This window comes from Salvelinus sp. IW2-2015, linkage group LG5 (genome assembly GCF_002910315.2).
Source record: "Salvelinus sp. IW2-2015 linkage group LG5, ASM291031v2, whole genome shotgun sequence".
NCBI lineage: Eukaryota > Metazoa > Chordata > Actinopteri > Salmoniformes > Salmonidae > Salvelinus > Salvelinus sp. IW2-2015.
In genome coordinates, this window is record NC_036844.1 from 11,464,931 (window position 1) to 11,477,720 (window position 12,790).

Genomic DNA, 12,790 nt, shown 5'->3' on the forward strand with positions numbered 1-12,790 from the left:
CGGGAGATCCGTGGGGCGATGCACAATTGTCATAGCGTCGTCCGGGTGAGGGAGGGTTTGGCCGGTAGGGATATCCTTGTCTCAGTATGTAAATATGTAATAATGTATGCACTCTACTGTAAGTCGCTCTGGATAAGAGCGTCTGCTAAATGACTAAAATGTAAATTTTTAAGTCCAGTTTATTGAGTGGCCCCCAAACCTCACTTCTGTAAAGCGCTATTGGTAGGATTACACTGTCAAATATTTTGGTCCAAATTGTAATTGGGATGTTGATTTTGAATAATTTCATTTTTATTGCATACAATGCTCTGCGGGCTTTTTCTTTGAGTGCATTCACTGCCATATTAAAGTTTCCCGACGCAGATATGGTCAGACCAAGGTAGGTGTAATTTTTAGTGTGTTCAATTATGGTGTTCAGGGTGAAATATAAATTTGTGCTTCTGACATGTTTTTTGGGGGGGAAATCATGATTTTCATTTATTGTAAATTTACTGCCAGGGCCTAATTATGGCAATATTGCTCTAGAATATTAATGTTCTGTTGAAGACCTTCTTTGGTTGGTGATAGAAGTACCAAGTCATCAGTATACAGCAGGTATTTCACCTCTGTGTCAAATAGTGTGAGTCCTGGGGCTGGAGAATGGTCCAACATGTCTGCTAGTTCATTGATATAAATGTTGAAAAGATTTGGACTCAAACTGCAGCCTTGTCTCACACCTCAACGTTGTGAAAAGAATTCTGTTCTTTGGTTTTAGATTTTTATTGCACACTTGTTTTCTGTGTACATACATTTTATTAAGTCATACACCTTACCACCAAGCCCACTTTGGAGAATTTTGTAGAATAGCCCTTCGTGCCAAATATAATCAAATGCTTATTTAAAGTCAATAAAGCAAGCAAAGATTTTGCCCTCTTTTTTGGGGGGGGGTGGACGTGTTTATTAATTAGTGTGTGTGTGTATATATGGTCAGTAGTGCGATGGTTAGGGAGAAAGCCAATATGATATTTACTTACTACATTTTTTTTCTTGAAAGGTTTGAATTCTTGAATTCAAAATGCTACAGAAAACCTTTCCCAAGTTGCTGTTTATGCAAATTCCCCTGTTATTATTGGGGTCTGAATTGTTTCCACTTTTGTCGATAGGGGAGATGAGCCCCTGGTTCCAGACATCAGGGAAAGCAGCCAGAAGTTAAAATCATGTTGAACAATTTAAGCACAGCATTTTGAATCTTCATTTCTGATGTTATCTAGACCACAAGCCTTCTTTGATTTTATAGATTTGAGCTTTTCATTTAGTTCTTGTTGGGTTATTGGGTAATCTAATGGATTTTGGTTGCTTTTAATGACTGATTCAAGGAAGGTCAAATGTTCTTTAATTTCTAATTGGTTCTGTTGTAAGTCTTTTTGTGGGATGTTTTTGTATAGATTATCAAAATAAGTTTTCCAAATTCCTACATCTTGTATGGCTAATTCTTGTGGCTTTGTCGTGCTTAAATTGTTCCACTTGTCCCAGAACTGATTTTGGTCAATTGCGTTTTCAATTTCGTCAAGTGTCTTGTTGGTATAATTCAATTTCTTGTGTTTCAGTGTATGTTTATACTGTTTCATTGTTTCAAAGTATTCATATCGTAGCTCTGGGTTGTTTTGCTGCTTATGTTTTTCATTTGACATTTGTCTTAGGTGTTTTCTAATTGTTTTACATTCATTATCGAACCATTTTTCAAAAACATTTAGTTTTTTGTTTCTGATGTTGCATTTCTTTGGTTTTCTCAAATTTGCTTTCGACGCTGCTTTTTGGAATAGACAAAACATCAACTGCATATCTCTCTTTGATTATCTCTGTTACATTCTGTAATCTCTCTCTTTGATTATCTCTGTTACATTCTGTAATCTATCTCTCAATATCCCTTTCCGTCACTGCCAGCGGTTCCACATATATTATCGCCTTTTAGATACAATGAATGGCTCCACCTTGTGCTTTGATTTGAACAGACTTATGTGAAGAGCCAGGACAAGCAGTTTGCAGCTGGTACCATCCAGGCCATCGGCAGGTGTGCCACCAACATCTCTGAGGTGACAGACACCTGCCTCCAAGGACTGGTGCTGCTACTCTCCAACCGAGACGGTACGGAACCACTGACCGATTGATTGATCGACTTAGTGGGGCAAAAAAGTATTTAGTCAGCCACCAATTGTGCAAGTTCTCCCACTTAAAAAGATGAGAGAGGCCTGTAATTTTCATCATAGGTACACTTCGACTATGACAGACAAAATGAGAGAAAAAAATCCAGAAAATCACATTGTAGGATTTTTWATGAATTTATTTGCAAATTATGGTGGAAAAATAACTTTTGTTATTGACCAAATACTTATCTCAATACTTTGTTATACCCTTTGTTGGCAATGACAGAGGTCAAACGTTTTCTGTAAGTCTACACAAGGTTTTCACACACTGTTGCTGGTATTTTGGCCCATTCCTCCATGCAGAGCTCCTCTAGAGCAGTGATGTTTTGGGGCTGTTGCTGGCCAACACAGACTTTCAACTCCCTCCAAAGATTTTCTATGGGGTTGAGATCTGGAGACTGGCTAGGCCACTCCAGGAACTTGAAATGCTTCTTACGAAGCCACTCCTTCGTTTCCCGGGCGGTGTGTTTGGACATTGTATGCCTGAAAAGACCAGCCACGTTTCATCTTCAATGCCCTTGCTGATGAAGGAGGTTTTCACTCAAAATCTCACGATACATGCCCCATTCATTCTTTCCTTTACACGGATCAGTCGTCTTGGTCCTTTGCAGAAAACAGCCCCAAAGCATGATGTTTCCACCCCATGCTTCACAGTAGGTATGGTGTTCTTTGGATGCAACTCAGCATTCTCTTGTCCTCCAAACACGACGAGTTGAGTTTTTACCAAAAGTTTATTTTTGGTTTCATCTGACCATATTGACATTCTCCCAATCTTCTTCTGGATCATCCAAATGCTCTCTAGCAAACTTCAGACGGCTGGACATGTACTGCTTAAGCAGGACACGTCTGGCACTGCAGGATTTGAGTCCCTGGCGGCGTAGGGTGTTACTGATGGTAGGCTTTGTACTTTGGTCCCAGCTCTCTGCAGGTCATTCACTAGGTCCCCGGTGTGTCTGGGATTTTTGCTCACCATTCTTGTGATCATTTTGACCCCACGGGGTGAAATCTTGCGTGGAGCCCCAGATCGAGGGAGATTATCAGTGGTCTTGTATGTCTTCCATTTCCTAATAATTGCTCCCACAGTTGATTTCTTCAAACCAAGCTGCTTACCTATTGCAGATTCAGTCTTCCCAGCCTGGTGCAGGTCTACAATTTTGTTTCTGGTGTCCTTTGACAGCTCTTTGGTCTTGGCCATAGTGGAGTTTGGAGTGTGACTGTTTGAGGTTGTGGACAGGTGTCTTTTATACTGATAACAAGTTCAAACAAGTCCATTAATACAGGTAACGAGTGGAGGACAGAGGAGCCTCTTAGAAAGAAGAAGTTACAGGTCTGTGAGAGCCAGAAATCTTGCTTGTTTGTAGGTGACCAAATACTTATTTCCCACCATAATTTGCAAATAAATTCATAAAAAATCCTATAATGTGATTTTCTGGATTTTTTTTTCTCATTTTGTCTGTCAGAGTTGAAGTGTACCTATGATGAAAATTACAGGCCTCTCTCATCTTTTTAAGTGGGAGAACTTGCACAATTGGTGGCTGACCAAATACTTTTTTGCCCCACTGTATTGGTCCTCTTTGTCCAGAGAATCAGTCGATCGGTTGTCTTTGTCCAGCTCCTGTTCAAAGTTGGATATATGCGTCAAACCCTCTCTTTTGTATGTATTGTTTTAACCTCTTAGATGCAAAGTCTTCAGTTTTAGGCACTTGCGTGGTTCTGGTACTAGTTGTTCTAAATGGATATGTGGACACCATAGCTTAAAGTGGCTTGCATTGAGCGGTAGCCCTGATTCTCATGGACAGAGGATTATGTTTCTTCTGCCTGTGTGAAGCAAGGTGTGACATCTGACAACACTGCCCAACACCTGGCTGAACCCTACTTCACAGCCACTAACACTGCATATGCCTGGAATCCTTACACCGTAACGCAGTAGGAGAGATTGGTTTTGTAGCTGTAGCACATTCAGAGATCGATTTTTTTATAGCCAGTAATCGAAAAATGATTCATTGATTTTTAAACTAACACTTTCTGTTTGTCAGGGACCAGATTAATATGAGATGAAAGGCGAGTCCCTAACGAGTTCAGGATGCCGAGCTAGAGCTCTGTGAGACGCGATGGGGGCAGATGTTTTGCACATGTTTATGCACGTTTTCTTTAACACAATATACAAAAAATGTATTTTACAGTTATAAGGAAGGTGAAATCTTATAGTTGGTCATTTTATAAATTGATTATAATATATTTAGTAAACATGTAATTTCAAGCCTTTTTCATACTTTTGTTCAATAGGCAATACATCACATACAATATTTCATATTTTTATTATGTTTGTACTGTGTACTTCAGCTTGTGTCCTCAAGTGACTACACCTCAGCAATTTATTTAAAAAATTACCAGAAAGGTGAGATTTTAACCTTTCTTGGAGTATGCAGCAACAATCCCCCAAAAAGTAATGATGTATCATGAGGGCCATAAACAATAACTAGTAGCTGTTTATGGCCCTTCTCATGATAAATAATAACTTTTTGGGGATTACGTATATATTACATTTTTGATTACATTTAGTTACATTTTGAAATCGAAATGTATTGTCTCCTCACAGAGACGGTGGTGGCTGAGAGCGTGGTGGTCATCAAGAAGCTTCTCCAGACCCAGCCCACCCAGCACAGTGACATCATCAAACACATGGCCAAGCTCTTCGACAACATCGCTGTACGTCTACCGCGACCTCAATGCGTCTGTGTATTTGCTCTTGCACCCGAGCGCGTGCGAGTCGGGACTCAAAATGCACACCCCCAAAAACAGGACTAACCCCTCTTGTGTGTCAAGGTGCCGATGGCGCGGGCCAGCATCCTGTGGCTGATGGGAGAGTACTGTGAGAGGGTCCCTCAGATCGCCCCCGACGTCCTCCGCAAGATGGCCAAGAGCTTCACCTCCGAGGAGGACATCGTCAAGCTGCAGACTGTCAACCTGGCTGCCAAACTCTACCTCACCAACTCCAAACAGGTACATTAGCCTACGCTAAACAGTAGGTACACAGAACAGTCGAGTCAGCAGTACACGTTGCAGCATTATTCTGCCCAAACATAATTCATCTTATTCAACTTTTATTGTCATGGAAGTAAACAACGTCATTAGCCTCCAGTTTCTTGTTATTTGGCTACTGCAATCTAGTTTTTCCCGCTTCCTTAAGCGCAAGCTTTAATGTTGCGCGTCGTGCCATTGCCTTGCCTCTGTTTGGTAACTACAGATCCGTTCTATCAGATGCAAAGCAATATGGCGGCCAGGCTGGGTTTATGACCACACTGCAGATGCAGCTGCTGCCGCCTCAAATGAGCACGTTATTAGACCTCTTCCCCCTTGCTAATGTTTCAGAGAGATGAGGATGGAGGGAGGGCTGGGGGGGAAGAGAGAGTGGGATGGTGAGAGATTCGAGGCGGACGGAGAGGGAAGAGGTTAAAAAGGGATGAAGAAATAGAGGGAGGTGTGAGAGAGTGCTAATGTCGTCCTTCTGTGGTCGTAACTCTTGGTTTTTATACCTCCCTGAATAATATATGTTAAAGGCAAGCGCTCCCCATCTCAGACCATAAACCCACCTGGCACAGAGAGAGGTTGTCACTCATACAGCTAGAGAGGGGGAGCAGACTGGAGGAGAACAGTGTGTTTGTATGAAGAAAATGTAGTGTGAAGCACCATACTGATTCATGGGCTTACCTTAATGGAGCTGTGTGCTTTTTTTTAATGTTGGATTGGCGGCGTCTTCTCACCCGATCTCCCTCTGCCTCTTCTCCCGCTTCCTCCCCTCCATCTTTCTCTCCCTCTCCTCCTTCTCCCTCTCCACCACCATATCTCCCTCTTTCCCTCCGTCCTTCTGTCTCTCCCAACATCCAGACCAAGTTGTTGACCCAGTACATTCTGAACCTGGGGAAGTATGACCAGAACTATGACATCAGAGACCGCACTCGCTTCATCCGCCAGCTCATCGTGCCCAATGAGAAGAGCGGAGCACTCGGCAAGTACGCCCGCCGCATCCTGCTGGCGCCCAAACCAGCGCCCGTCCTCGAGTCCACGTACAAAGGTACCTTTGGAAGTAGTGCACTAAATAGGGAATAGGGTGCCCTTTAGGAGACACACGGGTGTTTTTAATATGCTGGTGTGAGTCTGTGAATGGCAGAGGGTCCAGGGTCCTCTCTCTCGGCTCTGAGATGGGTGAATTATTACCTGGCTAATGATAACCTTTGAGATGCAGATAACACACACACACACACACACACACACAGTTAACTTCAATCCAGATGAGAGAAAGACAGAAGCCGCCTCCGAAACATTATTATTCTGCGGTGGTCTCTGCGTCTACTAGATGTTTATGGAAAACGTTACCACTCCTGTCATTCTTAATATTCACCCTTTTAACTCTTGATTTCTTTTCTCCCTCTCTTTTTCGTTAGAGAAGGCCGACCTCCCCAGGCACTTTGACTGATTACACCTCCTATATTGACCATTAGGGAGGGAGAATCGTTTTACTCTTGTGCGTGTGGGCTCCTGGACCCTTTATTAAACAGCACTGTGTGTATACAGTGACATTTCAGAGTGTTTAATGCCAATTACTCTCTGTCCTGCTGATTGAGAGCGCACTGCTGTGACATTGAGACCCCTGCCTCTCTTTCTCTACCCCCTTCTCGTCCTCCAATGTTACTCATTATGTTTCTCTCGTCCCTCTTTTCTCCCCTCCTCCAACCCCCCCCCACCATTTTCCCTTCGTCCTCTCACCCCCTCTCCCTCCTCCAATGTTACTCATTATGTTTCTCCTCTGACATTTTCCCCTCTTTGTCTACGATTTTTCCTTGACTTCCTCCCTCCGTCTTCTCCTTTTCTCCTCTCCCCTCCATCACTCTCTGTCAGACCGTGATCGTTACCAGCTGGGAACCCTGTCCCACACCATCAACACCAAAGCCAGTGGCTACCTGGAGCTTTCTGATTGGCCTGCCGTGGCTCCTGACCAATCAGTGAGGAACGTGGAGGTGATTGAGCCGGTAAGGATCCATCTTTACTTCTACTGCCGTTCCTGCTCATCACCCAGGCCCTAAACCAAGGGTGGCCATGGTCATCTCAGACATTTTAATACAGCTCTGTGTTGATACACTATGAAATACAAACGTATGTGCACACTCCTTCAAATTAGTGGATTCGGCCATTTCAGCCACACCCGTTGCTGACAGGTGTATAAAATCGAGCACAGAGCCATGGGAGCCCCATAGACAAACATTGGCAATAGAATGGCCTTACTGAAGAGCTCAGTGACTTTCACCGTCACCTTCCTATGCACCGTCATAGGATGGCTCCTTTCCAACAGTTCGTCAAATTTCTGCCCTGCTAGAGCTGCCCCGGTCAACTGTAAGTGCTGTTACTGTGAAGTGGAAACATCTAGGAACAACAACGGCTCAGCCGCGAATTGTTAGGCCACACAAGCTCACAGAACGGGACCATCGAGTGCTGAAGTGAGTTCCAAACTGCCTCCGGAAGCCACGTCCTCAAATAACTGTTCGTTGGGAGCTTCATGAAATGGGCTTCCATGGCCGAGCAGCCGCACACAAGCCTAAGATCACCAGGCACAATGCCAAGCGTTGACTGGAGTGGTGTAAAGCTCACCGCCATTGGGCTCTGGAGCAGTGGAATGGCATTCTCTGGCGTGATGAATCACACTTCACCATCTGGCAGTCCAATGGACTAATCTGGGTTTGGCCAGGAGAACGCTACCCGCCGCAATGCGTAGTGCCAACTGTAAAGTTTGGTGGAGGAGGAATAATGGTTTGAGGCTGTTTTCCATGGTTCGGGCTAGGCCCCTTAGTTCCAGTGAAGGGAAATCTTAACCCTACAGCATACAATGACATTCTAGACAATTCTGTGCTTCCAACTTTGTGGCAACAGTTTGGGGAAGGCCCTTTCCTGTTTCAGCATGACAATGACCTCTCCTAACATCAGTGCCCGACCTCACTAATGCTCTTGTGGCTGAATGGAAGCAAGTCTCCACAGCATTGTTCCAACATCTAGTGGAAAGCCTTCCCAGAAGAGTGGAGGCTGTTATATTAGCAAAGGGTGGACCAACTCTATATTAATGCCATTGATTTTGGAATGAGATGATGAGCAGGTGTCCACATACAATACCAGTCAAAAGTTTGCCCACCTACTCATTCCAGTGGCTTACTTTATTTTTACTATTTTCTACATTGTAGAATAATATTGAAGACATTAAACTATGGAATCATGTAGTAACCAAAAAAGTGTTAAACAAATCAACATTTATTTTATATTCTTCAAAATATCCACCCTTTGCCTTGACAGCTTTGCACACTCTTGGCATTCTCTCAACCAGCTTCATGAGAAATGCTTTCTTGTAGGAGTTCCAACATATGCTGAGCACTTGTTGGCTGCTTTTCCTTCACTCTGCGGTCCAACTCGTCCCAAACCATCACAATTGGGTTGAGGTCAGGTGACTATGGAGGCCAGGTCATCTGATGCAGCACTCCATCACTCTCCTTGGTCAAATAGCCCTTACACAGCCTGGAGGTGTGTATTCAGTCATTGTCCTGTTGAAAAACAAATGATAGTCCCACTAAGCGCAAACCAGATGGGATGGCGAATCGCTGCAGAATGTTGTTGTAGCCATGCTGGTTAAGTGTGGCTTGAATTCTAAATAAATCACTGACAGTGTCACTGGCAAAGCACCCCCACACCATCACATCTCTTCCTCCATGCTTCACGGTGGAAACCACGCATGCGGAGATCATCCATTCACCTACTCTGTGTTCATGAAATTTCCCCGAATTGACTGACTTTCATGTCTTAAAGTAGTGATGGACTGTTTCTCTTTGCTTATTTGAGCTGTTCTTTCCATAATATGGACTTTTACCAAATAGAGCAATCTTCTGTATACCACCCCTACCTTATCACAACACAACTGATTGGCTCAAAGGAAAGAAATTCCACAAATTAACTTTTAACAAGGTGCACCTGGTTGAGAGAATGCCAAGAGTGTGCAAAGCTGTCATCAAGGCAAAGGGTGGCTACTTTGTAGGATCTCTAATATAAAATATATTTTGATGTGTTTAACACGTTTTTGGCTACTACATTATTTCATAGTTTTGATGTCTTCACTATTATTCTACAATGTAGAAAATAGTAAAAATAAAGAAAAACCCTGGAATTAGTAGATTTGTCCAAACCTTTTGACTGGTAGTGTAACTTTTGTTTAGATCTTTCCTTACTTCCTCTTACTGTACCTCCCTTCCTCTGACCTCACTTCCTAATCCGTTGCCAGGTGAAGGAGTGGGCTCCATCGCTAGGGAAGACTGGAAAGTCCAAGCTGTCCAAGTCATCAGATGATAAGTTCTACTCTGACTCTGGAGAGGAGGAGGAGGAGAAGGATAAGGGCTCAGGGAGCAGTAGCAGTGATGACAGCAGCAGCAGCAGTAGTGAAGGTCTGTTTGTCCATGTGTGTACCATAAAGTATAATGTTATTTTGTGAATGTTTGCAATGCCAGCTAAGGTTGTATTCATAATCGTACGAGATGAACCTGTGTGTTACAGAGTCAAGCAGTGAGGCAGAGAGCGATGAGGAAAAGAGCAGTAGTCAGAGCAGTGAAGAGTCCGACAAGTCCTCCAACCAATCGGAGAAGAGTTCAAGTGAGTCCGACTCTGAACAGAAGAAGAAAACAACTAAGAAACCACCACAGAAGAAGACAGTCAAACCAACGGCCAAAGACAGGTACCACACTATAATGAAGTATGCAACACGTAGAGTTGTGGTTAAGTATGGTGGCAGCCTTGTACGATTCACTATTTTGGTGCTGAGGGGCTAGTGCTTTCTGAAGTCAGCTCAGTCTTTGAACAATCCTCACGGTTTTTGATTTGGGTTTCGATTCATGTATTTTTTGCAATAAATACGTTAAGTCAGTTGAATTCTGTAACAACACAGAATACAGCTATTAATGAAAGCCCATTGCTGCTTATCACTTACTAGTTTTTTATCACATGACTTTACTTTAATCAAATATTTTAGTTGGGTATATTAAATATCTGTTTTAGTATGATGATGACTTTAGTAGCAGTTTCATTGATAAAAGCAATGCCAATGACTACCCATCCTTTATCCCATGACTTTACTTTAATAACACATTTCAGTTGTGTAATATTACATTATTTTCACATGATGACTTTTGTATTTCATGCCGAGTCATCACACCTCTGCTCAGGCATTAGCAGCCACCATCTATTGCTCTGCTCCCCAATGAGTCATCCTAGTTAGGCTAGCTACCTGGTGGACGAAATCACTATTTTAGTAGCTCTTCAAAGTACATAAGGCATACCTTCAAACCTGTTTTTAATGCCAGCTATCAGTCAATTAGATGTATTATTGGCTAGAGATGGGGCTACATCACGAAGCAACTGTTTCCATTTCTGTCCCACTCCCTCATGTCACGCTCTTCTCTTTCTCGTGTCTGTGTGTGAAGAAGGCAACGTAATGGCCATTGTAAAAAGTACCACGTTTTCTGCGGTAAACTTTGTTGAAAACCTTTTGAAAACTTCGACTTCCTACTAATTCCAACAACAATGATTTGAGCTCACAGAAAATACCAGAACTAAATGGAATTAGAATCATTGAACAGACGTTGGTCGATTAAAAAAAAAAATAATAATAATAATAAAAAAAATGTACCGGAAATAAAACGACATTTCAGCTAATCGCGCAGCACTATATTTATTCAAAATGTTGAAATTCAAACTTTTGGTTTCCATGTGTTTTTGTTTGATTTACAGCTGCACAGGACCAAGAAATTCAAATGAATTTGGTTGGAGGCAAGTGATTTTCGTTTACTGTGTAGTTCATCTCCCCTGTGGTAAATAGCCGTTCAACTAGTTTTGAAAAGAGGAACTTTCTGCTTGATTGTGCTCCATTGTAAAGTGCTCTCATACGGCAGTGCAGCTGTGGATTGGTCATTTAGCTTCCTGGTGGTAGCAATGAATGCGATCTGAGACATTACTGTTGAACACAGACACACACTGGCAAATTTTGTCCCTGACACGTTCTATTTCACTCTCTCACACACACACACACACACCCTACCTGCTCGCGCTGTGTGACAGGCCGGCAGCTGACCCTGTTCCCTCCATTAGAGGGTGTAATTAGACCAGCTCACCCCAGTGCTTCCACACACGCACGCACCCACACATGCTATACCCACTGTCCCACACACACCATCTCGCTCTCAAACACACACACACAGTAATTATCCCAGCTCACCCCAGTGCTTCCACAACAAACACAGCATAATGCCCTCATTACGGCCCAGTCATTCCAGGCAGGGCTTAATCAGGCCCGCTCTGATTTATATCGCTTTTTCCTGTTCGCAACAAATGAAATCTGTAGGCCAAATTAATACTGGCTTCTCATCATCGGCCAAGTTAAAAAGCCAGTTACCGTCACAATTCTGCTCGTTAATTTAACAGCTGAAAATCCCAGGCAGCCCGAGTAAACACTCATTATCAGGACAAATTGGAGAGAGAGATGGAAAGAGGAGAGCGAGCGAGGGAGGAGGAGAAAAAAGTTTCAACGAAAGCGATATTAAATTAAGTGGGCAAACCAAAACAGATTGATCTTGGTTGTTCTGACAGAGTTTTAGCATGAGCTCCAGCAGACTGCAGTACGTGGTGGGGGTGGAAAGGGTTTTGGTTAGAGTGCCTTTAATGGATAGATTCATAACACGTTCCCCTTTTTATAATGAAACTTTTCATGTTTTAATATAGGAAAAACCCAAGTTAATGTTATATTTCAATCTGTGTTAGACGGAGTCCGCGGTCGGGAAAACAGCGCCACCGTCTGCCCCAAGGCCGTTATGTTTTGTTTTTGTTGACGAGGTGGAGGTGAGGAGCATCGCACAATGTGATATCCAAATGTCTTTTCAGTACACATTCTGCTGTTTGATCGCGCGTGCAATGATGTCCGAGGGGGGAAAACCCAGTGGTCATTGTTTGCCATTTGTTTGTTATATAGCAAACGGTAGTGGCAGTTTCACCACTAAGGATTCCATCTTGACGGTGTAATAGTTTTTAAAATCCTCCCACGGAATAACCCTTCAAGACGCACTCCTTAATCTCACAGGTACATAAGGAAGACGCTCATGGAATTTTGGATGACGGTTATTGGCCAGCCAATGAATTTAGGCTGCAACTCCTGGCTATATGTGCTGCCATAGAAAGTCAATGATTTAATAATGGTTTAATGGCATAACGGGTGGACTGGCGGCCATTGCGAATGTAATCAAAAGGGGACCATAAAGCTGTCCCAGAAGCTTTGGCGCTGTACAAAAACCCGCGAACCCATAGGAGCACAGCAGGAAGTAAAAGCAGAAAGTGTACCCATCAATCTGTGCTGTGATTTGTTGATTCAACTCCACTGACGAAACAAAACAAAGACATTCCATTGCACGAGCCACATCCGTTAACGTAATTTGAATGAAAATGTTACATGGAAATTATTGCGGCACATTACCAGACAGCCATTGCAAGTTTACCAGTCAAATTGCCAGGGTTAAGGGGTACCAAGCCAGTTT

At 43.1% G+C, this 12,790-nt stretch overlaps 1 protein-coding gene across 4 annotated transcripts in view; it reads left to right on the plus strand.

The window, feature by feature from the left end:
* Positions 1–12,790, plus strand: part of LOC111963908 (adaptor related protein complex 3 subunit beta 1) — a 57,837-nt gene that overhangs the window by 16,967 nt on the left and 28,080 nt on the right. For 3 of the 4 annotated variants that reach the window (XM_023987476.2, XM_023987477.2, XM_023987478.2), the window contains exons 13-19: positions 1,992–2,124; positions 4,783–4,892; positions 5,010–5,186; positions 6,072–6,258; positions 7,083–7,213; positions 9,499–9,658; positions 9,768–9,945. In XM_023987476.2, the coding sequence (XP_023843244.1) occupies positions 1,992–2,124; positions 4,783–4,892; positions 5,010–5,186; positions 6,072–6,258; positions 7,083–7,213; positions 9,499–9,658; positions 9,768–9,945 (1,076 nt within the window). Of the gene's footprint in view, positions 1–1,991; positions 2,125–4,782; positions 4,893–5,009; positions 5,187–6,071; positions 6,259–7,082; positions 7,214–9,498; positions 9,663–9,767; positions 9,946–12,790 lie in introns of all 4 variants that reach the window. The other variant, XM_070443552.1, reaches the window with a different exon arrangement.